This window comes from Streptopelia decaocto (genome assembly GCF_964273445.1).
Source record: "Streptopelia decaocto genome assembly, chromosome: 4".
In the NCBI taxonomy this organism is placed as follows: Eukaryota; Metazoa; Chordata; class Aves; order Columbiformes; family Columbidae; genus Streptopelia; species Streptopelia decaocto.
Genome location: NC_138658.1, coordinates 26,528,301 through 26,555,766, shown reverse-complemented (window position 1 = coordinate 26,555,766; position 27,466 = coordinate 26,528,301). Strand labels below are relative to the sequence as shown.

At 41.5% G+C, this 27,466-nt stretch overlaps 1 protein-coding gene across 4 annotated transcripts in view; it reads right to left on the bottom strand.

Moving 5' to 3' along the window:
- Positions 1 to 11,129: 11,129 nt before the first annotated feature.
- Positions 11,130 to 27,466, bottom strand: part of USO1 (USO1 vesicle transport factor) — a 37,721-nt gene continuing 21,384 nt past the window's right edge. For 2 of the 4 annotated variants that reach the window (XM_082051051.1, XM_082051054.1), the window contains 14 exons: positions 27,017 to 27,171; positions 26,553 to 26,764; positions 25,676 to 25,696; positions 21,996 to 22,106; positions 21,222 to 21,340; positions 20,447 to 20,628; positions 19,405 to 19,526; positions 18,275 to 18,413; positions 16,855 to 17,018; positions 16,207 to 16,293; positions 15,364 to 15,456; positions 13,730 to 13,828; positions 13,049 to 13,264; positions 11,130 to 12,168 (listed from right to left, as the gene is read on the bottom strand). In XM_082051051.1, the coding sequence (XP_081907177.1) occupies positions 12,091 to 12,168; positions 13,049 to 13,264; positions 13,730 to 13,828; positions 15,364 to 15,456; positions 16,207 to 16,293; positions 16,855 to 17,018; positions 18,275 to 18,413; positions 19,405 to 19,526; positions 20,447 to 20,628; positions 21,222 to 21,340; positions 21,996 to 22,106; positions 25,676 to 25,696; positions 26,553 to 26,764; positions 27,017 to 27,171 (1,798 nt within the window). In that variant the 3' untranslated portion in view covers positions 11,130 to 12,090. The remainder of the gene's footprint in view (positions 12,169 to 13,048; positions 13,265 to 13,729; positions 13,829 to 15,363; positions 15,457 to 16,206; positions 16,294 to 16,854; positions 17,019 to 18,274; positions 18,414 to 19,404; positions 19,527 to 20,446; positions 20,629 to 21,221; positions 21,341 to 21,995; positions 22,107 to 25,675; positions 25,697 to 26,552; positions 26,765 to 27,016; positions 27,172 to 27,466) is intronic. The other 2 variants (XM_082051052.1, XM_082051053.1) reach the window with 2 other exon arrangements.

The window sequence follows — 27,466 nt, the reverse complement described above, 5'->3', positions numbered from 1 at the left end:
GAGTTATCTTTGTTGATTTGCCAGCAGGTTGTGCAAAGCCTTGCATTCTTTATGCAGACTCTAAAAACCACCCTTCACTCTCCCAACTATAAAATAAAACTCATGAAATCTTCCCAGTCTACACATGAAACTGCCTCAAATGTGGCCAGATTACAATGAAGGATCAAAATCCTCCAATTTTGTAAACACATGTGGGCTGCCAGTATTTGTGAGTACCCCTAGACAGTGTGTATTCTGAATTCATAGGGAATCAGCTTAACCCCCTTTTCCCCAACTCCAAATCATACAACATCAACCAGATCAGCTACAGCAGCCTTCTCTTTGGAGCAAGCATGCCACAGAAACCCACTGCCTTTCAGATGCAACCATCTGCTTCAATGAGCAGGACAGGCACTTCATCTCAGCCTATTTTTGATCAAGCAGTGTTTGCACGTTGGAGTCTGGAGGAGCTGGAGAAACAGCATCAACTTGGAAGTGCTGCATTAATTTTTCAGTTTCAACTTCACAGCTCCACAGACTGTTAACAGCTATATATAAAATACATCTGCTGTGAGTAGATACATTCAAAAAGTGGGGTTGAGAAGGGCATTTTTATTAAGGATAAACCAAAAAAAAGTCAAAGAAAATACTTACCTTTTGCATCAGCCTGAAAGTATTTTTTCAACAGAGTGAAAGGAAGACTCATCAAAACTTCCTTTGGTGTTGACCAAAACATTTCCTTTTTTTCAGCCTCTAATCCTGGCTATTTTCACCATGAACGCAGAAAGTAAAAAATCCAAAGCATTTCCTTAAAAATAAATGAAATTATATGAAAACAAAATGAAACAAAAATGAAAAGTGCCACACCCTCCTAATCCTTGACTCAGCAAATGTATTTGCCAAATCCAAGTTATAATCCTCATTTCCTGAAAGTGTATTTCTTTGACTGTATAAACAATCCACCAGATTAAAATAATATTAGTTCATCCAGTGGTAGTATTTAAATACATTCTTGGCATAGTTTTTTTTCCAGTTTCATGCCACAGTAAAGATCTTTATGCTTTTTGACAGATTTTAAGCCACAGGCTTCTCAGGTCAATGGGACCTTTTCATCAGAAGCTGTGGGTTTTGCTATGACCCACAGGTACTGGTCACCTGAGGATGTCCTGGCTGCAGTTAACCCCAGCACAGCAATATCTCTCTTTCAAGACAGATACTGAAGAGCAGCCCCCTGTCAGTACAAAGTCTTTGAAATAACAGGGAGGTGCACCCCACCCTACTGATGCTAGCGAAGATCTTAGCATGGAAGGATCTTTGAGGCATATGAAGGTATTTCATTTGACCTGCAGCCATGGCAATAAATTTTAATTAGTCTTAAGCAGATTAAAGGTAGAGTCATGGATGTGTACATCCATACTCAAGCAAAATCTATCTCTGAGGTACAGTGTTCCATCACATGCCATAAATCAATCTCCAGGACACATTTCAGTCCTGTTTCATAAATATGCATTTAGCATGAATTCATATGAGGTGCTTTTTCAGTACCACCTTTTCTTGAGCTCCATTCAAAACTTTGTGCAATAATAATGATAAAAAAATGCTTCTATGAGGCCACTCTTGTAAAGAATTTTTAATAGCACAGAGAGGAGCTAGAAAGCTAACAGTATCAACATCCTAGATACATAAGTCAAAGCTGCTACATCTGATTTCCTTTTGCTAAATCCAGAGCAGGCTCACTTTGGCTAACCTGTGGCTTTTCAGAAGGATAAATAACTGTGTATATATACATATATAATGTATAATGCAATATATGTAGTTGATTTTGTTGTGTTTTTGAAAACCAGGAAGTCAGGTTTGGGAAAATACATAGTCATTCAAGTTTCCTCACTGATACCAGGTATGACTCCAAAGTTCTGGCACTTCCTTTTAGCGTTAACAGCCCTCCCCAAAGCAGAGCACAGCCCAGACGGAACAAAACTACTCAGCATGAAGCCAGAAATCCCCACAGACCAGAAGCACACCAGAGCTACAGTTGCCCTGTGTGCCATTGCAGTCTTTAGAACTGTCAGGTCTGCAACTCTTGGGAGTCTTAGTGCTTTTTGGAGAACAAAAGCCGTGATATAGAAAGGCAAAAATGCTTCTTGTACTCTTACTCAACACTCTTCTGTCAGCACAGGGTGTGCAGGATGTTAGTATGAAGCCATATTAGCTGTAAGTCTTTGTTCTGCTGGAAGTTTCTAAAGAAATCCTCCACCCTTCAGGGCTGAGGCAATGGGAGCACAATTGAATCAAAGACCAGCTCTTGGCATAGAAGTCTCCATGACGTGTGATGGATGTCTGGGTGGCTGTACATGCTCAGCTTATGACAAGGCAATGGGAGGGTTGGGATGTGTCCGAGCAGCCCAGGGCTCCTGAGTGCCTTCGTTTGCACACACTGAGCAGCTTCCCCACCGCCAATGGTGATGGGACAAAACCCAGCTCCACACAAAACAAACACCACAGTGGAAGCTGTGATTTTACAGAATACCTCCTGCTGCCAGGATCTCACAGGAGTTTGCTTGCTGTTTAGTCAGTAGACAGAGTTTGTCTTTGCCCATTTGGTATTCTGCCAGGCACACTGGATGCTGTTGTTCAGACACACTGTCTTCTGAGGTGTTACAAGAATGCAGCTTGCATTAGGCCAGCTCCTTCATCCCTACTTTGCCTTCTGCTTTGAGCCAGAAAACTCTAAGCAGGTAGGACCTCTTCTATTCTCCTCTGGTCCAGCTGAGCTGTTGGAGGGACTGGTCAGCAAGGAGCCATGCACAGGCCATGTGAATATTATTGTCCTTAGGCCACAACTAGAAGGTGGTCCCCATTTCTGTCCCCATTAGAGTGGCTTTGCCATCACACCAGCAACTCTCCCTTTTTCTTTAGACAAAAATCAGAGAGACAAAGGGTTGAAACTGTTTTGCCCTGTACTCACCTATGTCTGACAAAACTGCAAGGCTGCTGCAGAAACCACATACATGGCACATGCATGGTTTGAGACGTTGCAAGAGTGAGGCCATTTGAAGTGGGGATTTCCCTCCCTCTGTTTCTCTCCTGAGGGTTCTAGGACTCAGGTGTTTATTTGGGATTTAGACAGATGCAAGACATATGCACACACCTGGAAATCTGACTGGGAAACCACATTCAGAGATGTGGGGAGAAACCAAGTGTTAGCTTTACTCTGCAAGAATGCTCTTCCTTCCTAGCTTGCTCCTTCCTTCCAGGCAGCACCACAGCCTGTGGCAGTTGTCAGACGTGGACACTGTATGTGAGCAAACAGAGCAGGCCCTGAGATCTTCAGACAGCTCATGCAACATTGCTGAATAACAGGTGCAACAAACACTCAGTAGCACATCTCTGCCAGCATCCTCCAAGGAAAGGGGTACTTCTTTCCCCTGGTGGCAGAGAGGACTGGAGCAGAAAGCAGGGATCCTCCATGCAGTTCCCCATCTCATGGTGACTTATAGCTGCTGTCCGTCCTGTCCTCTTCTCAGAGATGGAAAGATGTGCTACATCATCAATCCTGTTGCCCTGATACTTCACTTGGGAGATGCTTCAGGGAAATATAGCAGCAAATCTGCAAGTAGCAGATATTTGTAGATAGGTCATTCCTGAAACAGCAGGTTCCTGGAAGCAACTGTTTTGACTAATGTCCTGTTGCAAACTATGAAGCAACAGGGAAGAAAGGGTAACTGTCACATTATCTGCTCAATCAGATGTCGGCACGAACTTCTGATGACGAGCTGGGAGCGTCAACAGGAACATTGAAACAGGAGCTGAAGGTTGAAGAAAAACACTATCTAGCCAGACCCATTGTAAAAGCTATGTTTCAAGGGTAAAAGCAGAAATGGGGGGGAATTTCTCACTTCATCTTTTCTGCTGTCTGCTGAGGTCAAAGCAGGAGATTACTAGAGCAAAGGGCGGATGTGACTCAAGAGTATACAACATTTCACCAGGAAATTGTCTCAAGTACTGCAGCAATCACATCAGAGCACTTCACCCACAGCACTGGGCCTTGCACGCTCTCTGTGTACAGAGCAGGACCAAGTCAGTGATTTGTACGGATGATGCAACCAGCCTGAGAGTGCACATCTAGAGCACAGCTTTAGATAAAGGGTATCTTTTTGAAGTTGTCCAATGTCTGACATAGCTGTCGTAAGTCCAGCTGCTTCTGCGAACTTGCAAAGTACACAATAAGTGCAAGCTGTGACTAATTGTCATTGGGGTAGCCCTTCAATGCCACCAAGTCAGTCACAGCCAGAAAACATAGCACTGCTGGCAGGACTGCTTGATAGCATCTGTCATTCAGTGAATAGTAGTGCAGAGTCCCCATGTATGCACAGAGATATGCAGGCCATGTGCACAGTGGCACAGGCAGCTATTTGAACCTGACCTTATTTTAAAACCAAGCCAAAAAAAAAAGTTGCATATACTGTATCCAGCTGCAATGGGTGTGGGGGAAATGCCACAAACACAATATACAGGTGACCAGGGCAAAGCATCATCTGCCAAGAGCTGGGAATGAAACTCCAGAGGGTCCTTGTTTACTCCATTCCCCTTTGGACATGCACTTACATGTGTGGGAAATAGGCAGACACACCGGTTGAAGAAAAGATGCCTCTAAGTCTGGTCTTGGATTAAGAATAATGTGTTGAAAATGTTGTTGGAAATTAAGGTGTAATCTCCTTGCTGAAAGCTTCTAGCCTCTAGACAAAAGGTACCCAATATCCCTCTTGTACAACAGAGCAGAAAACTGGGGAGAGCAGTTGCTCTCAGTTTGTAGCAGCTGCAAGAGGAAGACAGACCTGCAAGGGCTACCCAGAGGGTGGCAGAACTCCCAGCAATTCATGCCCCTTCAGACCTCAGTCCAAGTCCCATTAGTTTTGGCATGGCAGTCGGTCCTGTAGCCTGCAGCTACATGTGTTCAGAAATACTTTGAAAAGCAGGTAGACTGGGCCCTGCCAGGAAGAGGAGTGAGTAATTGACTAGCTGAAGCCAAGGTTTCTCAGAGTGGAAGCCTTGTATCAGTTGCCTAACCATCACCTCCTTCCTTCCCATTAAAGTGCACAGATAAAAATCAGCTCCAGACAGCTTGTGACCAGAATTTGACTGTAGGTGTCTGAGAGATTTAAAAAAAATCATAGAGAAAGTTTGTTCTTATCTGAGTGGATTTCCTGGAGTGATGAGTGAGCCTGGCATGTTTCTACTCTACCTTTGGCATGTGTTTGTACAGCTGGGCTTGCTGATGCAACCCTGTCCATTTCTTCTGAGAAGGCATCAGTTAACCTTAAAAATGCCCTGTTAAAGCCTGCTCTGTCCTTGCCTCTGCTGCACCAGCCAAAGCACCAGCCCCATGCACATTCACAGTGCACCCTCTGGGGCAGCTGCAATGGAAAGAACAGGGGAGAACTCACTTCCATTGAGAGCATCTTGCTGCTGTCACCTTGGGGTACCCTATCTGCTGTGTTTGCATGTTGCTTTGGCCCACAACCAACTGCCTCCGACCACAAGCAGCTTCATTAAATTGAACCTTTGGCAGCCTCATGTATTCTTGTACTTGGTTATGGCTGTGACAGGCCAGAGAAGCCCTTTGCTCATTCACCAAGCATCCTAACATATACTGTCCTCTCTAGCCATGTGGGAAAATGCTTTTCCAATCAAGAGCTGTTTGACAGAACCACTCCATCTCAAAAGAAACCAAAAAACAATCCTCCCAACAAATAAACAACATTATGCATTTGAAGTTTTCAGGCAGTCCTTCCCTGATGCTTATGTGAGCTGAGACATTGACACATTTTGTACTGAAAAATATGGAAATTTAATTTTGTGAAGCACTGTTTTTATTTCCAGATTTTTTTCCCCTTTTGTGTTTTAAAACAGCTTAGAACATTTAACAAGGTACCTGAAACATTTTTACCTGCTGCTCATACCCTGTGTGATCTCAAGCATGCTGATATTTCTGGTCAGATAAAGCTTTTCATTCAACCTGGGAGATTTTTTACTAACTCAGTGATTCACTGAGACGTAAGTGAACAAGCAGCACTGCAGTCACCTTGCAATAAACTCAGGAACAGCAATTTAACAAAAAAGGAGCTAGTGAGAGGGGAGGAGAGAGGATGGGAGGGCAGCACAATGCCTGAGCTTGTCCTCAGACCGGGAATTAGTCGTGCCTGAGTACACACCTGCATTTCCCAGGAGCCCCACAGTCTCTTGGGAAAGGAGTAACAGAGATGCTGGCTCCATATCCACATACAGCATGACCTGCATCGCTGGAGTTTTCAGAAGCCCAGGAGAGGAAGTTGCGTGGAGGTTGAGGCAAATCACACTGCTCATCTGCAGAGGTCACACGGTGGATCAGTGGTAAAACAGGACTTTTTAACTTGGTGCAGCACTCTTCCTCTTACAATCTGTTACTTCTCCATTGAATAGTGGAAAGATGGGCATTCAGGTTTCCACATGCATCACCACAATGCTGAACTGGAGTTTGTAAGGTTTGAGCCCAACCCAACACAGTGGTGGCTTCAGCCTGATACCAGATGCATAAACAGGTTTCTTTCTGTCCCACCTGGGACTGAGCAGCTTGTGACTGCCAGGCACAACTCTGTGGAATTCAGCAGATGAGACACGTTTGTTGCTTAACAAGTACACAATAGACATCCCAGGAATTCAGAGGCTGCTAGGCAGGAGCATAGTAACAAGTAGCCACTGCAGACATGCTGGAGCATGAAGCCCACACTGGCTGTGCCCTCCTGCAGCTGCAGGTTCACTGTGTGCATCCCTGGAGCAGGCACAGCCCTTCCTGCAGAGCCCAACCCTGGCTGTGAACAGCCAATCCCGCGCCACTGTGAGTGCATTGCAGGACAGCCTCGCTGGCTGCTCTGCCTCAAGAAGGCAACATGCTCCCTGCAGCTGAAGTCCAAACCTAAGTTCCACTATGAGCTCATGTTTCAAAGAAACCTGTCCTCAAACTGTGCCAGCTACTAATCCTATTTTGGGTTCAGAATTACTGGACTTGGGTAGCAGGAGAGTAAGCTATACTGTAGCTCTTACAGTTCTGTTTAAAACCAAATGCATCTGGTTAGCTTGGAAACCCTTCCACTTGCTTGGGTTTCCAGCCTGCAACTCAGGGCTGCTTTAGCTGGGTCTCTGTGCCATATGTGGGAAGACCGTGACCTCTGGTGGCCACGCTGGAGCTTGACGACGAAAGCGTTCCCCAGGATCACTGCGGTAGGCCCAGTTGGCTACCGTGGCCGCCTAAGGACAAACAAGGTCTAACTAATTAATTATCTCAGCATCTTTCTCCCTCCTAGCCACATGAATGCCTGCCCGAGCCACTGGGAGAAGAATGCAGCCTGCAGTAAATTGCTGTCCCTTGCATCATCATTTTGGAGGCTGAAAGCACACAGATTAGAGTCTGGCATCCTCCAGGAGGGCACGTTGAGGCACACCTTGTGACTTTGTGCTGTCATACATCATGGGTGATGACATGAAACAATATTTGGATGTGCTTTGGTCTCAGTTTAGACTGCATGTCACTGTGAGTGTTCAGCAGGCTCATACTGATAGTTTAAATTAATACGTATCTCAGGACTCCCTTAATTACTGGGAAAACCTCATTTCTCGTTTGCCTTGGGACTATATGTTTATCCAGGAGCTATCCAGTGAAATGTCCAAATCCGTGATGGATTTACTGGTGTAAGTACACACCACAGAGGGAGCCTGTAGAGTTAGAGATGTGAGCATGCAGCAACCTGGCCCCTCCTCCACTGAGGCAGCAGAGATCCTACCATTTTGCAACTACTTTGTGTCTTAAGCTGTGAATATGCAGACCCTTTGTTCCACTCTGCCCTTTATTCTAAAGGGGGGGTATGACAGGCTAAAACCTGGGATAAGCCAGATACAGAATTAATCAGAAAGGTCTTTCAGATAACATCCCTGGAAATATGTTAAGATACCGGTAATAAATCTGTCCGCAGGGGGAAGAGCAGGTGATCAGGAGTTCAAGAAGCAAATGCAGAGTCATGCAAGTACCAGCAAAGTTTCTTCATAGACTTCTGTGCTTCCGCAAGTTGGCTCCCACCTGTTGGAAATCTGGGGCAAGCATGACTGAGAAGCACAGTATCATAAAGTTATTGGTTTCTTAAATAAGCAGCAGAAAGTGATCCCAGGCTTGTCCAGACCCATTTCTTATTTCTGAATTGTCATTTTAAAGTAATGTCATGTTCTGTGGCTGCTTCATGAAGCAAAGGAATTAGATAGGCACAGAAAACCCTACAGCCTTCTCAATGGGGCTACAAATTTCAGAGAGCAGTTTCTAAGGGCTGCAACTACCTATCTAGTGACAGAGATTCACCACTTGTTTCCACCAAGAGCTCCTGTGGTTTTTCAAAAATCACTTTAGTTGGATCAGCATGCCAGATGATCTACAACATCTCATCTGGTAAAGATGAGCTGTAGATGTCACTACCCAACACCCATTTCTGCAAAGGGTCTGTGATTAGGCTGTTTCACACAAAGCACACGTGCGTAACAGTGCCATGCAGGTGCAAGATGTGATTTAGAAACTTGTCAAATGGTGTAACAGAGAGAAATAAGTAGTATGATGCTAGTCTCACCTTAAATAGCATTTGAGAGGAACAGCAAACAAATTGAATACGTGTTTCACTTTACAACGGAGTTGAGCTACAGAAGAAAAGTGCACAGCTCAGCCAACCACAAGGACCTCGTTCTTGTTTTACAGTAATTGTCCTTTTGCAACTGGTATCCTTTTGCTCACAACTGCATAAGGCAGGGGGAACCCAGTCAGCTATTTATTTAAAATGGAGATGCCGTTTGGCCAACACTTGGGCACTCAGGAAGAATAGCTGAAAAGGTCCTCGTTCTCCCTCCAGCATAACGTGGGAGCTGAGGGATTGCTTGGCAACTAGCTCCCCACTCAGTCTCCCATCTCTTCCTCATTCAGGCTTTCCCTTACACTTGTAATTTTAAGAAAGTGAAACTTTTTTTTTTCTAGTGAAGTATTTACAAAAAAGCTGAACACTTTGTTTTGATTTTACTTTCTAGTAAGAAATTCACACAAATGAAGAGGGTTTGGCGATTTTTGAGCTTGCAGATCAGCATTAGGCAGAGGCTGCGTATCACAGGTAAGGCTGCTTTTGCTTCCCTGAAGTCTGTACTTTGCAAACAACTGATCCAGAAGATTATATAGCAGCTGTCTTAAAGAAATTGCAGAGACTTTCCCTGTTCAGACAATACAGCACTGGACCTTTTCTGAAAACCCTTGCACTGAAAGGATGTATATGACAGCACCCACACTGCCTGGTGGGTTATGGTGTTCTACTGTTAGCATACAATAACCAGAATTAGTTGCTTCTGCTTTTCATTCCTGGTACTCTCTGCAGCTCAGCACTCCTGGGCCTGTTTTTCTGTATCAAGGTCAGTATGTGCAACAACCAAGCTAGAAACCAGGGATATATTTACCTCCTCACGATCACTTGCTTGCTTTGACAAAGAGAGTATGCGGATAGGATCCAAGCCCTGCGCAGAGTGAGGAAAAATCCTCTGCATTCATGATGTCCCAGTCATGATGGGACAAGATTCCAAAGAAACAAAAATAAATCTAATTCTCATGACACAGCCAAGAATGCACAGTGAATATCTTCCAGTCAAAGGTCACCTGTTTGCCAATCATACAGTTATAATGCAGACACACCTACTAACAGCAGGAAGGTGCACCACTAGAATGGTGCAATAAAATCATCAACAAAACAGGACTTCTAAAAAGCACTTTGAACAGGCTTTTTAAAAACCTGTTTGCAATCAGTTTGCCTCATGCACTTCCTATCCCACTTAGTTGTTTCTTCATTTTTTTGCCATTTCAAACATTTTGAAGTTCCTTCCAAAACAAAGAATTTCTCAAGCATAACACTGCAGAGAATGACAACAAAAAAAAAAACGTTGAAGCAAACCATCTTTTTGGGAGTGGCACTGATGTCCAGGTAAGGTTGCCAGATTAACAGCTCCCAGTCAACATTAGGCCAGACCATCAATCACGTCTTGTGTTTTTTCATCCTGAGTCTGTGTTTATGCTTATGAGCAAGCTGACAACTAGTATGATCCAGGTCATTATATAAAACTCATACCATGAAGTCCAGATTTAAACTTATTTTTTTCTTTAACATATTGCAGACACCATGCTTAAAGACTCCCTTTGCTTTGTGCATGAAGGAGAAACCTAGTTGTAAAGAGAATTTTCAGGGGATGATGAATATCAGCCTATATCCATGCACATAGCGGGAACTAAGTACTTAAATTCTTCAGCTATTTGTAATAATGCCACCTTGTGACTGTAGTATCTGTAAGGATAACAGCATACCATTTCACCTATTTTGTGATCAGTCCTAGCACAGAAAGCTTGGGCAGAAATTACACTTTTTATTGTTATTCCCCCTCCTAACTTCTAGCACCATACATCACTCAGTGTAGTTTGACAAGAGCTCCAAAATACCCCTGACAAAGCAAATAGCCTTCACTTCCCTCCTATGCATCAAAAACAAAATACATCAAGACACTTCATACCTTCCTTGCTGATTTTTGGGTTTGGTGGTGTGATTATTTGCTTTCTGGTGTTTGTGGGGCTTTTTGGTTTTGTTTTTTGTTTGTTATTTGTTTAGTTGTGTTTTTTTGGTTGGTTGGTTTTGGGGTTGGTTTTGTTTGTTTTTGTAATCCATGCATCTCTTGCCTTATTTCAGCTTCTCTTCTGCCATTGCTTCCCATCCTTGCCCTTTTCTCCCCAATTCCACAAAAATATGGCTAAGGACCAAGGTCAAGAGCAGAGCTTATTTGAACTACTCTTTCCAATGATTTCATATTAGACACACACTGAGTGTAAGGTGACTTCTATAAAGTCTTTCCTTCTTGGTCTTTCTCAAATTATCATTTAAAGAATGATTGTGTAAAAAACTCAAACAAACTCTTAGGAAGTTAAGCAGCTACTGAAGTCTACATTGTTGAAAAATGCAAAAACTAAACCAGCATCCCTATATACCCCTGTGATGAGAACCTCCAGTACATGGTATATTATTACCTTCATCTGCCACTCTAGACTGGATTTTAGACAATTTTACATATGTATTAAAATACATTTTATTAAAACAGGACAAGATAATTAAATGAGTACTAAATGGACATACCTATTATTATTATTACCAAAAAATGAAATTGATGCATTTACTATATTAAGTTTCTTTTAAAATTTCATCTTTTATTCACTTGTCAAGAGCCAATAAGTTATATAAATCATAGTAGCTTTCATTTCCTTACTGAAGGAGTCAACAAGATTTTTACTTATTTTTATGCTGACCGGGTAGCACATTAGATCTCTAGAAAGAGTGTATTGGACTTTGTTTTTCCAAAGAGATTGTTCTTAAAAACACCATCTTGCACAGGTTTCCTTGAAACCTCTTCCACATTATTAGCACAGTATTGTGGTTCCCTCTGGGAGGTTCCAAATGCAGCCGTATCGGGTGTTGAGGCACTCCAGGTTGTGCAGGTCCCTTCATGCCTAGAGAAACAGCCCAGAGGCCGACACAGCGGCCAGCACACACCACAGCCACCACCAACCGTTCCACCTTGCCACTGCTCTTTCAAAGAAGCCACAAATTACACTGAAGCTCCATGCTGAAGGCAGAGGCAATTATTCCATTTGACAGATGTTAAACCAAATACTGTTGTATTTAATTATGTTAAGAGTCCTAGAAAGTTAAAACCATAGACGAATAGACAGGACTTTTGTCAATGACTGAGGCAGCAACATTGCCATCCCCATGCTTTAAACAGTGCCTGAAGCAACTTCTAAACAGGTACAATTTGGGAGACTCATGTATAACTTAAATAGTGATTTTTGTTGGCTTTACCTAACATGAATTGTTTTCAAACACTTCAGTAACTTATAACCAGTCCCACAGTTGTCATTTTCCCATCTGCTTTTCATAAGCAGATGTTTTGCTTTGTATACCAATAATAGATTTTTTTCCCCAATAGCAATGCAATCTAGTTTTTACAGTAACACACAAGAGCATTCTAGTCTTGTTCCTCTTCATCCCCATCCTCATCTTCATCCCCTTGATCTCCAGATTCAATATCATCTTCATCTTCAACCTGAAATTAAGAAAAATCTGTTGTAAACAGTAATGTCCCTTACTCTGATCCAACCTTTTGAAGGCAAGACAAATGCTGAGGGACTGAAAAATAAGCTTAAAACTAACCTAAGATTATCATGCTGTATCAGTTAGCACTTAATAAAGGCAACTGTCATCTTGTATAGTCACACAGTTTAACTTCTCTACTAAAGATGGCTGACTACTGCAAACAGCAGTCTCTGTTGAGCACCATCAGTTTTGCCCTGTAAATCTGAACAAGTTTCTTCATACACATTTCAGTTTCCCACAGAGTTGCGTGAACTAAAACCAACATTCTTGACCAAATAGGTTGAGGAGGAAAACATATCTGTCACAGTAACTGCAGCACAACAGTTGGTTATGTCCATCTTGCGGTCACACTTTCAGATGTGAGTCACAAGGATTCTTAAAGGAAACTGCCGAGAAGACAAGGCTCACAGAAACTGCCCTGACAGTTTGCAGCACTGCTTAAGACTAAAGCTTTCTGGTTATGACTCGGTATTATCTGTAGAACCATCCCTTAGGATTAGAACATGGCCATCATCTACCTTCTAGTTGGCAGCAGCAAGCCCAGGCACATGGTCAGGTATCATTCCAGACATACATTACAAGTAGCTTTCATCACAGGAGTTTGGCAAGTACCTCTCAACATCCCTAACTCAACGCTGCTTTCAAGAAGCAGTAATCATCTTTTACTGATGGATGCCAATATAAGTTCAGAAAGCAACTCTGATAGATTCAACAGCCCCCTACTTATAGAAAGATGCCTCGCCAGATTTTCTGGATCAACTATTACCATACCCAGCCCACTCAGACCTGCCACAAACCTGAGAACTCACTTGATCCATTGTTCTGCTTACCGGTACACCAAGATCTTTCAATTTGATCTTCAGTGCAGATAGTTTCTGATCCTGGTCAGCCAAAAGCACCAGAAGATCATCCTGTTCTTTCTTTGATTCTGCCACTTCTTGCTGAAGTTTACTTTTCTCATCTTGCAATATAGCAACGGTACTACTGGACGAATCCAGGTACTCTTTTAGTGATGCTTTTTCTTCAGAAAGGGCTTTTACTTCACTCTGGCAACAGGAAAAAAAAATCCCACACCAAATTACACCATAAGCACGGGAACAGCTGAAACCTTGTTTCCTACCAACACGTTCCATACGCTACTTGCAACTGCTCCAGCTCCACCAAGCACCCTGTGGCCTTGCTCGTACACACTTCCTTACCCAAACACCCCTTATTACCAACCAGGAGTAAGATTGGTAGAAGTCTTGAACAATGGCTACCATCCTCCCAGCCAAACTGGATTGCTCATGTCAGAATAAAGCTATTTGCTAGGCTCTCCTTACCAACTATTTAAAGGCAGACATTTCCCAAGTGAAAATAAATGGAAGAGACACATCCAGTTTCCCTTCCATAACCTGAAACATCTAAGATGCTGAAGAAACAAATTACTTATACTCCAAGCCTTTCCTATTGTAGAAGTCTTCACTGAAGGCTGAGTATCAAGTGACTTAATTTGGTGATCCACTACTAACCTTCAATTCTTTTATTTCTTGCTCAAGTCGTCCCTTCCATTCAGAGTTCTGTGCTGCTGTTGCACTGCTGTGTCCTAACACAGGATCTGCAGTTGCATTCTGTGGAGAAGTTTGGTATCAGAGCACTGAATGCCACACATACGATGACAGCAAGCTAAGACACTACAGTCAGTTGTAGAATTTAAAAACATATCTTCTTACAGCATAGCCAAGATGTGACAGGTATGTATCTCCTGCACTGCAAGGCATCAGGGAACAGATCTGTGCTTCCTGGGGTCTTAAACACATATGCACATGCACACAAAAAGGCAAACACAATATGCATCCTCTATTTCACAGAAGCTGTACTGTACAGAGACTCCCACTGACCCTCTCCAGCAGATCCTGTCCTGTACAGGCCACCAGCTTTCACTCAAGTACTTCTTACATGCCAAAGATTTTTTAATTAGGCTAAACATCCAAATTTTCTATGTGACTACTAAAAAAAAGCAATAGTTTAGTCTCAGCCAGCCCTACCCAAACTTGCTATTTCCAAACTGTGGCAGCTGTCTTTCAGCTAAAACTGCATTATGGCATTAATTGCTTCTCCAGTTATATGTGTTTAAGTCAAAGTTCTAGGAAAGGTAGACAGTCTGCAGGATGGCAGTTAAGTGGCCTGACAACTGGCAGCAGCATAGAGCAGTTGAATGAGCCTTTGCCTCATGAGCATAAATGGTCAACATATGTGCAATGGCATCTTAGAGCAGCTGAGACTTTAGATGCTGGAGGTTTTAAAAGCCTTCCTCTCTCAGATGATCTGTACATTAAACATTTCATGTTTTATCTGGCACAAGTCCTCTTTCTTACAATGCCAAAATTAGAACTCTGTGCACAAGTCAAAACAAGCCAGCCACAAGCAAGAGCCTAAGTGAGTCCAGCCACCACAGACCAGCTACCCTGTCTTTATTATAGCAGAGCTGTCAAGCAGGGCACACAGGAGCTACCCTCATTCTGCTTAAACACCAAACATCACTTATTGTTTGCATGACCTGTGCTCCTGCAGCTCTGTAGTGGAAATGTCTGTAATGTTTTCATGCAACTCACTTTCTAAGTGTTCTAGATGAACATTCACTGTCTAATGCCATCCACTAGTTTTGAGGACAGAATCACATTTAGTTATTCTCTAAGGCTTTATTAACAAATCTCTTCAACACACAGCTAAAAGTTCTGAAGCATTTGGAGGTCTGCATAGACAGATATACCTACGATTTGCCATTCAGCTGTACATAGACTTTCAAATTAGTATCCTCAGCTGTTTAGAAGAATAATGATCCCTCTAAAATACATGATATCATGCATTTGTCTCTCATGGGAGACTATTACCTTTGATTAAGGTGTAAGCTTGAAACACTGAATAGTTGGTATTCCTTGGTTTAAAAATACCATAGACCAATGGCCTCACAGAGCACTAATTTCACTGCAAGTTCCCCTCTTTCCTCATGAAGGATTTGTCTAGGTAACACGTTCCTTGATTTGAAACACTGTTGGAATCACTTGCTGATGCGCATTTTTAAAACAATCGCTTCAGATAGTCTAAGCAGGAAACCAAAGTCATCAAGATTTAGTCCCCAAAGAGAAAACAAGCAAGTTTTTACCGGTACCAATACTTGTAGCTTTTGATTCTCAGTCTGAAGTTTAGAGATTTCTGCAGACTGTAGTTGTATCTGACTCCTGAGCCTTTCCAGTTCCTTTGGGAAACAAAGAAGAAACATACTTTTAAGTTAATTTGATAAAACAAGGTAATTATTCACTATTTTTTCTTAAGTTAATTGCTACCAGACCAACTGCTTCCTACTAGCATACATGAGAGGGAAGCTGTATCTTTCTCTCTCAATAAGAGCACAGCAACCATTTCTCTAGAAGCCAAAACTAGTCAGCAAGAAGCACTATTTTCCACCCTGGTCTTACAAACTCTTTTCTGTAGAATGTTCAACTAAGCCACCTGTCCAAGCCTTGGTCATGTGTTTAAAGGTGTTTCACACCACTAGCACTTCCATTAGCATCCTCCACCATGTTTACTCTTGGTGCAGAAACTCATTACGACTTATCAGCCCAGGCATTATTATTTTCCTAATCACAGTATTATTTGAGAAACAGCTGCCTTAAATTAATGAACCTTCAGATATTTAAACATTTATTCTATGGGATACATCTAATACCTCGAAGCTTTCATATCAATATTTAAAAGTATGTCTTCCAATGGGTAAACAGATTTTTCAAGACCAAAGCATCAGTTCATGTGTCTTTGGCTGGCTCAAACTGGCTTAGCAAAAGCAACTGATACATTTTTGCATGCATAATCTTCATGCTCCAAGATTATTACCGTCACCACATAAACATACACCATTAAAAACATCAACATGCTCAGGAATCCATGCTCCTTCCTATCCCCAGCTACCACTGTTCACTGCAGCTTTGCTAAAATACCACAAGTTCACCTTCTGTAGTTCATTGTTGTGCTCCAAGCCACCAGATTTGCTGATCTGTGAAGACTGCTCTGTTCCCATTTCCAACTGTGAAGACTTCTGCAACAGCAACAGGAAAATCAGCCATAGAACCAGACAGACTGTGTTCTGACAACACAGTCTGACAACATATTTAAAGTTCCCAGTAGACAAGGTGCAAAAAGGATAAGAAATCCACATCATAAAGCTTTCTGATTACAACAGAGCAGCTGGATAGCCTCCTGTAAGGTGGATGTGAAAACATCTTTCACCAATTCAAATGCATAAGACACAAACACAAAATCAAAGCAGCATCATCCTGCATTTTGACAAGGAGGTCAAATGCAGGCCACCCTAAGTACATCTTATGCATTACCCCCAGTATGCTCCTAGGAGACACCTACCATTTTTTTTCCCCACCCAAAACATACTAAAGAACACAGATTCTACAGTACAACAGGCAACTGCACAAAGTACTCTTGGGAACAACGTGAAGCAGAAAAGGCTCTGCTCAAGCCCTCTCTCACCATAGCTCCTGTTATCAGCATGCAATAATGACGACTTACACAGCTTGCAGCAAACTATAATTGAAAACAGGAACTGGAAGCCACACCAAGTTCCTCTGAGACAGTTAGTACTTACTAATTTTTCAATCACAGAATCCTTTTCCCTTAACTGTCCTTGCAGCAGTTCATGCTTGGTTTTCCATTCCTCCAACTCCTCCTTCAATTTGTTCACTTCTTCTGTCTGAATGCCATTCATCTGGAATGTATCACTGTGGGAATTATGATGCTGAGTGTCCTTTCCTAAAAGAGTTTATAACAAAGGTCACAAACAGGAACATCATTTTGAAGTTGGCTTCAAACACAAAGTATGTATTGACTGGCTTCCTCTGACCCCACAAGGCAATACAAGCCATTCTAACTCAAGAACTGAAGCAGCGTGTTTAAAAATTATTTATCAAAAGTTCAAAGACCTCTAATTTACCATTCCTCCAAGGCTGTGTCTGTGTGCTGGTTTAGTCATTCAGTTCATCCAAAGTAAGTTCATAGACAGATCATTCAATACAGGAAGGACAATTGTTTCCTTACCTCATTTAATTGTAAATAATTCCAAAGATAAGAATTACTTTCTGAAATCATGTCATATACAGCTTACCACGCAACTTGACCTCAAAATTACATGAATATACTGTCCTGATTTAAACATTCCATTAGCAGTCTCTCTAATGACAGTAACAGGCCTCATATTACACACCCTGTCATACGACAATTCTTCCCTAATTCATGCTTTCATTCACAGATCCAAACTTCAGTAAAGAACATGGCTAATCTGTTCCCCCTCCAAGTCTGAACATGCAATGAATATTTTGGACTAGCTTAAGAAAAAGGCTGAACATGCAATGAATATTTTGGACTAGCTTAAGAAACAAAGATGTGGAAAGCCTCTACCAGCAGTTCCCTGGGAGCAAACAGTTCCTACAGCAAGCTTCAGCTCTCACCCTTCACCAGGCACCTGATGTGACATCGGGATCAGGTCAGAAGCTGTTACTAATCCCAGTATTTCCATGTGTCTAGTTAAATGACCTGTGGGGTCTATAGTGGTCTTCTTCAGGTGCCTGTTTTGCCAATGCATAGGCTTATGCGGCAAAGAGACCCTAGCTCATGTGCTTAAACGCATCTTGCAGAAAACTGACCTGTTATTTCAAGAAACACAAAACTTGAGCACAAAGCAAGAACAAGTTACAACTCACATTTTTCAAGCTGTGCTTTTAGTTATTACCATGCTTTACTCTGTAGTGTCAAGGCACTTAAAGCAAAACCTAGTATTTGTAGGAAATGAAGCAAGTCTGATGCTTAAACGAAATTGTTTGCAATACTCACATCACCGTGTATAAAGTGTGTTTTATCTCTCTCACAAGTTTGTATATGCTACAGAAGATACAACAGCAAGCCTGAAGTGACAGAAGGTTGTCTGCTGGAGCTGTTCTGTAGCTTGCCATAAATTACACAAGATCTTTCGCACTAGAATTTTTTTTTAAATTATTCTTTCCAGAACCTACCTAGCTGTACTTTAAGGAGATTATATTGGTCCTTATGCTGCTGGATCTGTGACACTTGCTGTGTAACTGTTGCTTGGAGCTGTTCATTTTGAGATTTTAAAGTGTTAATTTGTTGTTTTAATTCTTCAAGCTCCTGGTCCTGAAAAAAGAAAAAATAATAATTAAAAAAAAAAAAACAAAAAACCAAAAAACAACAACACTTCAAGTAATAATACTTTTGAATACAACAACATCAGGAAGGAAAGAACAGAAAAACCTTTACTCCAACAGTACACACTACTGGTTCATGATATTGCCAGTGTTACCTGTGAGAGATGAACAGAAAAGCCTCATGCAAACCAAGATCGCTATTTCTAGGAAAAAAGGCAGGGAGAAACAGAAGCAGCCTGTCACACCAGACCAATGCCTTCCAAATCTTTTGGAAGAAAGCTCCAGCATCCCCTTAGCAGGGACAGCGGGAGAACAAAAAAAAGGAAACACATTAAATCTGACAATAGTAATTTTTCTTCATCACACTGAAGCTGCAGCACATTTGCTCCACTTCAAGAGTATTTAAAGCCTCACTGGAGGTTGAAAAGTGTCCCTTAATTCCTCATCTACTGCTGTATTTTGTGTCTATTCCATGTCCCTGGACTACAAACACCTTCTTCAGCTCCCCATTAGCTAAGTTAATTAGCTTTGCTCTCTAAGCTGTGGCAACAAAACAAGTTAACTACTGTTGGGGAAGAAAAATATTTGAGAGTCTAACCACAGCAAGTATACCCAGACTTCATTGACAAACTTCATTTCTTCATTCAGCCACATTTTCCCTGTTATCTTTTCAAAGGTGAGAGCATAGAATTACATCTTTTTTTGAAAGGCTGCAAATACTGCAGTTCCTCATTTGAAAAGAAAAACTTAAATATAGGAAAGAGTCTATGTACCCCAGGAAAAGAATTAAACTTAACTGTTCTTCTAAACACTGACATTTCAGTTGAGCCAGAAATTCTTGGCTTAAGTGTTTTGTTTCTGCATTGCTAGATTTCTTATTACTTGTTTTGGAACATCGGGTATCAAACAGCCCTGCAGTGCCTCCAAAAGCCAGAACAAAAAACTTCTACATGCACATGTACAGTGTAACTTCCTCTTACCTGCTCTCTAATGACTTTTTTGTAGTGAGTCACAATGTTGTCATGCTGCTCCAATGTCTTCTTGACCTCCTCCTCCTTTTTATCTTCCTCACTGGACTTGTAAATAGCTTTACTTATGACACCTGTCAAAAACAGTTTGCCAGCTAAAGCCCAGTTCACGTATCTCTTTTGTCCTCAAAACAGTCTTACAATTTAACTGAGTTCAGAGCATTAAAAATTCAACCTGCACTTTTAAAACAGCAGTTGTCACAAACAGGTTTAAGAAAATTGGAAATAACAATTTCTTAATAGCAAGTTCTGCACACTTTCTGCTTTACACAGTTTCATAAAAGCAAAAGGGTCTTTTTAGTCCTTTCCCTCAAAAAAGCTATGTTTCACTTGCACGAGGGCTCCACTATAGCTGTTGCCCAAGTAAAAGACTTAAGACTACAAGGGCAATATGCAGATGAAACATGATTGGGCAAAACCATCTTTACTGTTGCTGCTTCAAGTTTTTTTTCCTTCTCTGGACTGACAGAAGTTGGGCAACGTTATAATAATAAACAGTATGAGTTAGATGTTAAGGATGATGGCAACCTCTCTCTTTTGTGAAGAACAAAAACAAGTAAATAAAGTCCCTATCATTTTCTAACAGGCCAGAAAATTCAACATTCATAATTTTTCTTAATGAATCAGTTAGAAACGGCAAATACCCATATTGCATACTTACATGAATCAAGCTCCTATGACCATCATATGTGCTCAATACTTTAGTCTCTATGTGAGCAGAGGTAAACACACCTCTTGGACACAGTGTGATAACTCACAGCACGTATTGGGAATCATTTCACTTAAGAATATGAAGCTCTCCATTTAGTATTTTTACTAAATACTTCAACTGTGAGCCTGGGTTTATGATCATTTAAAGCTATTACTGTAACCCGTATTTGAGAATATTCCATTTAGTATCATCACACTACTTTTAATAGGGTTACAATTAAGCGCATTTGGTAATTCAGTCATCAGTTCATCACAAACTACAGAAATGAGCATAACATCTCACCTTCCAGTTCCTTTACAAGTTTGGTAAATTCATGATCAAACATCATGTGGTCTGGGCTAGAAAAACTAGGCTGTGGTTTTTGAGCAGCTCTGGAGTAAAGTTCATGTTTGCTAATAAAGCCAAGCTTCTCAATGAAGTTCTCTCTTCCAATTCTCTTCTCAATCAGCTGTTTCAGCTTCTCCCTAAAAGGAAGAGATAAATCACAGTGTAACAGCTGAAAAGAAGCAAACCCAGTCTTTCCTGAAGGTGGTTTGTCCAGCTATGACTAATTATCTGTCTCAAGTCTTAACCACACTAGATGCTTTACATTCAAGATGCAATTTTCTTCGGTGTGCCACTGACATCTGTTCTGAGCCCAAGAATATGCAGGTTAGGAGGACCTGTGCAAAACAACTACCTGCTTTGCCTAGCTAGCCATGGGTCAGTTATTCTGTATCCCATAAGGAACATGCATAGAAAATATTTCTATTTTTTGAATATTTTTTTTTACTATGCAGGTGGTAAAATACTGGCCCAGGTTGCCCAGAGAGGTGGGTAGATGCCCCATCTCAGGCCAGGCTGGGCTCTGAGCAACGTGATCTGCTTGAAGAAATCCCTGCTCATGGCAGGGAGTTGTTGGACTGGATGAGCTTTGAAGGTCCCTTCCAACCCAAACTATTCTGTGCTTCAACTAAATATTGTTGACTGCATCGCCTCAGTTAAAAGCCTCTTAAAACACCATCTGCCATTCACAGAACCTTTCCCTACTGTCCCCTTATTTCTACACCATACTTACTTCCTGTAATTTTCAAGGGAATTGTCATTATAGTAGATGGAAATGCCAAGCAAAAGTGCACACAGGCCTTGGACAAGCTGCTCCTCTTCTCCAAGGTTTTCAGCTATCTGTCCTGTGAGCTAGAGCTCTTGTTAAGGGTATTTGAGGTATTTCATAAGCACAATACATATAACACAATTCTCCCTATATAAATTCCCAATTAAAATTATTTTCACATGAAAAAACAAGCTTAATTAGCAAGTAGGCAAAAGAGTTGATGGAATCCTCAGAAAACTAGCTCCTATTTTAAAGGACTTGAGTGGTTTCCCGAAGCTTTTCTCATAAACTGTCTGCTTAACCCAAGGTAGGTAGTTGTTCCAAAACAAACTTTCAGTTTAGACAAGGTGCCAGTTTATCCTTGTGTACTTTAGTCAGATCTTTTCCTGAAAAGCAAGCATTAGAAATAAGCTCCAACAGAAATAGGAAGCATTCTTCCTATTTCTTGGATGTCAGCATAAGTCACACTAAAAATATAAATGGGCATGTCACGATAAAAAACACACCAACAGAATGACATCGCTTTCCACTGTTCTTTATTACATGCACATCTTAAAGACAGGTCAGCATACACAGAGTATTGTCAAATAGCTGATTGTATCTCTTGCCTCAACACATTTTCTTTTCGTGTCATGCAGCATCCCTGCAAACTGATCTAAATAAATATGTGACTTGAACATGAATAATCCAAGTAATTTCTAGGCAAGCAGTTCTACTCTGCAAGCAGGTCAAGGATACAAAAGGTATATTGGCTGGATTGTGAAGGAAGTGTGTGACAGCAATTGAGCAGTTGCTTAGCCAAGTGCAAAGCAACATCAGTAGTCCAACCCTGGTCTGTACTTTGCTGCCCTGAAAAGAATAAACCCCTCCATCATTATATTTCCACGGTACAGAACTAAAAACAAAACAAACAAAAAACACACCCCAACAAACAAACAAACCAAAACCCCCAAACCAACCAACCAACCAGCTGTATGGGTTCAAAACTCACACACTTTCACTCATTTTAAAAACCACAAGTCATGTCTTTCAAAACACCCATTTGTTAGTTATACTGAACACAGATTAAGTGCTTTGATGAAACAAGTATTAAACCCTTCATATTTAACTTTTCAGAGCAAAAGAAGCAACACAGATGTGAAAAGTGACTCAATGCAAATCAGCACTGATACAGAAATCATAACAAATTAGTTTTGCATTTATAATTAATACTAGGGTAACATGAAAGAACATACACACAACCCCAGTAAAGAAGTAACAAGGCATAAATTAAACCAGGTAAGGATTCCCTATAAAAAGAGATGCATCACTAAGACCTCCCCTGCTGACTAAAAATTGCCATGTGCTCCTATTATTGTTTTCTAAGTAACGTAAGATAATACTCAAGTGGCTTTTGATTCAGACAGTCAGCACATTAAGCCAGCAAGAAGAATATTAACTGCAGTATTTGTTTTTGCTAACTAGGGAAAATGAGCTTTTATCTAAAAATTGACTGCCTTCTCAATTCTGTCCCCCTTGTCTTTGCTGCAGGTACTGTGGGCACGGCAGCATTCAAGATAGGCATACATCTCTTCCAACAGTCAACATTCAAAAGGCAACCAAGGAAAATGTTCCCTGTATGGAAAACTAAATTTTAAACACACATCTAATAAACCAGGTAAAGTAACTGGAAGATAAAGTGAAGTCTTGAAGGCAGGAAAAGGCTTATAGAACTGCTGGGATACCTTCAAAGGGGGGGCAAGAAAATATACTGGAATGAGCAGTCACAGATCAAGACAATGGGAAAAGAGAGGTATTAATCAACAGCAAAGAGTATCTGCTGGAGAGCTATCTGCACTTGAGACACTGAATTTCCATCCATGTCTCTGGTAACCCTTGTGCTTTAGAGCTGAAGGCAGTGTTGTTTTTAACTTTAGTTAAGCATTCAAAAAACCCGACAACACCCCACACTAAGAAAGCCCCCGAAAGTCTTTGAATAAGCCCGTTTCCCATTGAAATAGCCACTAAGCAGCTGTCCAGCAAGCAGCAGACCCTGCTACCCCTGCAGACCACAGAACAGGCAGGAACTGAGTCCAGCAACTCTGGAAGACAATACCTAGCTCAGAAGAGACTGCCTTCAAGGACTTCCTTTTGAGTTGCTGTGATTTGCTGCAGTATACCACCATCACCAAGATGAACCATCTCCTTAAAGGAGTAGGAGAACACAGATGACAGATACTGTGGTAGTCACCTCTAATGCTGCACACATAGGAAACGGAGCTTCTGTCCCTTTTTCCTCATGACCATCCTCATTACTGCCAGGGACACAAGTAAACTGTGTCAGAACCACAGAGAATACAGCCATCACCACAAACTGCACAGCACCTGCCTGATGTGTTTCACTGTAAGTATTACATGCCATACTAGCAACTGTTGTTCAGTCCTTACTGTATGTTTGTCTGCAGCTTTGTTGTGACCCTCCCATGATGTTGTATAAACACAGATTATCTTCCTTGCTGCTACCCTGGCAGCTGAATAACACAACTGGTTTCCACTGATCTAGACCTCAGTGCAAGCTGCACAGTCCCCAAACCCTATTCTCTTTCCCCCCAACTGGCTCATTTAGCTTTCCCCATCACCATTGTGTATTTCCCCTACCCACCTCATACTTGGTAAATAGTTCATGACTTGTATGCAACACAGCACTTTCAAGTCTTTCCTCATGAGGTGACACTTATTTCCAAGACAGTCTAATGACGTGATATGTTTAAGAGATATTCACTATCATATAACAGGTTTATCTACAAAAGCAAGACAGGATACCAAAAGAGCTGTCTCACCACTTTTTATTATCCACAAATTAAGGCTAAGGACTGTGTTCGCACTCCAGTCTTCAGGTTAAGCATAAATTAGGACACAAGGTCACAAATCAGAGGTCTTTCAAGCTCATACAGGAAATCATCTGCCACATCACACTGCTGTAGTGAATGGCAATAATATTGTCATGTCAAACAACTTAACTAAAGAACCTGCCGACCACACAGGCCCTTCTTGCTATACTGAAGCCTCTAGACAGGCAATTTGCTTTGTCATTGCCATTTCACACAACTACAGGGTCACCTAGGTTGAAAGGGACCCTGGAAGTCACAGAGAGTCCACATTCCTTTAGCACAAGAGCAATGTAAAAGCACCACACCAATTCTGCCTAAATTACTTCCAGATCAGATGCAGTAATAGCCTCCTGATACTGCCAACTATGTAACTTACCCTGCCACAGAAACCCCTTTGGGGAAACATGACCCTGACATAGCACTGGGGGATGGAGTGTCCTTGTGTCAACTGGATGGATGGAGCATCCATCCTCCATACTTGCAGCTTGACCCCACCTGCAAGTACCATTATGCAGTGGTCAGAGAAACTGCCCTTTTTCCCCCCATTCATTGCTCCTCACACCTCAGACTTGTTCAAAACTGCTGGGAATTGCTTCCCCCAGTCCTTCTGCTCTGAAGGGATGGCTATGTTCCTCAACCTATGCTCAGCCTTAATGTCTCTAGCAAACCTGAGAAAAGGCCACTGGGCTTGACCAATTTTACCATGCTCCTCTTTCTACAAATGACAGACCAAAAACAAACAACAAAAAAATAACAACAAACCCCAACACAAAGCTATTTCCTAGACATTGCACAATAACCCCTACTGAGATAGCTGACAGCTCCCCATGGCTGCTGTTCTAACAATTTAGAGCTGAGAACAATAACACCATCCCTCAGGACGACTGTGATAAATGTGGTAAATAAATCAGACAATTCCACAGCAGCAGTATTTCAAAATTGCTTTTTCTGCTGCTGATAACCACCTTAGCAGCACTTCAAGTAACACAGCCTGAAACTCTAACAACTCACTTCAGGGGTCACTTGCTAGTAATGAGATCCCTTGCTATTCACAACTAGTAGCTCCCAAGGTTAAAACTTGTTGCTAGCAAGTAGAACATATAAAGTGGTTGGAACACAGGTTTAACAACAGCTTTTCTTTTAGTAGTCAGGAAATAATCATCATGTTCCTACTTTAGATTGTGCCAGCTGTTTCTTACAGGCCAGTCTGGGAAAACAGCATTTCTAAAAGTTTTAATTTTTCTTAAAAGAAAGTACATCTGTTAGGTGAACAGATGGTGAATGAGTCTGCCCCACTGGAAAGAAAGCACCTATCCTACCCAAGATATTTATCCCATAGTTTTGTGGAGTATCCCCAGAGAATCCCCTGGAGAAACAGAAAGAGCTTGTTACGCTAGGAAAAAACCCAAACCCAAGTGCAACACAAAGCCGTAAGTGAAAACACATCAAAAAGCTGTTAAAGAACACCTCCCCAGCAAAACCCAAGACAAGAGGAAAAGGGCTGCTTTTGGCAAGGAAATGCCAAAGCTGTGCCAAAAACATACATACCCGTCTGTCGATCTTATCACCCTGTAAGTTACACATGCATTATTTGAGAACTTTTAAGTAGAACACATTTCAGAAATGTCCCCCCAAAGTCCAAGTCCCTTGTAGTTTTTAAGACTAAAGAGCCGCATGCAGTTTTACTGACTCAAATTTACTGTCAGCAAAAATGCCAGGAAAAGGATACAAAAGAGTACTGTCTGTTTCCAGGTAAAGCGGGTAAAAAGTCACATGAATGAAATCAAAATACAAGAATTCTGCCATTATTCTTACTTGCAGTAAAGTCTAATCACTGCCAGAATTACAGTAGCCTCTTATCATTACAATCATTCGGGGTACAAGTATGCATAACAGAAGTGCACATCACAAGAAAGTGTGGGCTAGGATACAAAGTTTAATTACTTGGCATTTGCAAAGCCAAGCATTAATACACCGAAAAAGTTTAAAAAAGCTCTTAGCTTTAAATAGCAAAACCAAAAACAATCAATACATGAGCGCCTGGTATTTTCAAAATGTTACAAGTTAGCAGTTACAGGCTAAATACTAACCAGGCACTTCTTCAGCAACAAAATGTGACTGGGGATCCTGCCAGTTTGCCTTTTAAATCAAGTTTAATTATAGATGCTTTAGGACCCTCTGCCTGCTGAGAGTAGGCAACATCAAGCAGCAATCACTGATGAAAAAACAACATTTTGCCGTTTTTCTCCTCCCCCTTAAGCATATGGTGCTTTAAGCAAAGCTTAAGAACTCTCATCGGGGGAGAGAATCCTCCTTCTCATTAAGCTAGCGCTTTCATCTTCCTGTGATGCACCTGCAACAAGAGTAGCATTCTTCCTGGATATCCAGAGTTTTATCCCAAAGCTGGGAGCAGTCAGTGCCGTACCTGCGAGAGTATGTTGGTGCACTGCTGCAGCAGTGACACTGGTGGGTTGCCGATACTCGTTGCAAGCTGAACTCTCAGGAGCTGTTCTTTCAGAGTTGCATTTTCTTGTAAAGCATGGGCCAGGGCCACAGCAGCACACCAGTTTGAGAGAGAGTCCGTGGAAAAGAGGCCCCCACAGAGCAGTTGACCAGCTGAGACAGAGTTACCTGTAGCTACCAGAATGGCCAAGAGGTCCAAGTGAGATTAAAACAAGACACAAAACCAGCAAAATATTTAAGACGTAAGCATACAGTTAAAACTCAGAAAAATGGAACTCATGAAGACTTAGGGAAATCATAAGCCAAATCATCTTGCTTGGATCTGACATTCAATTGCAGGTAAATAATTCTGCAGAAGATACCACTTGATGCATTAAACATTTGTGCTAGTTCACAACTCACTGCAGAGATGTTAGTTCTGCGTACCATCAATAGTAGATGGCAGAAGCGTTGAAACAATCTCTCCTTGTCCTTTTTGGTTTTTGTATAAAAAGCACTGGAAACAGTAGAGAACAGCACAACGTAGCACAAAAGGCTGCCTTTCATTTACCATGGACATCAAAAGCACTACAATTGCAGGCCTGTTTGGAAAGGAAAGCAAGATCATTAGGACAAAGTTGTGAATGAAGACAACTGCACATCGACAATTTAGAGTGTATTCTTCAGGTAAATAAAAAGTCTTTTGCCTACTCCATCTATTGCCATTTCACACACTTCAATAAAGCCTTTTATTTTAATACCAAAGCTTTTCAGTTAGTTGAAACACAAAACAGTAGATTATCTATGACTGCAGTGAGCCAGTGTTCCCCAGCTATATTCCTGTTTCACACTGAGTTTCCTGCTAGCTTCAGTAATAGCGTAGAGCAACTTGTAATA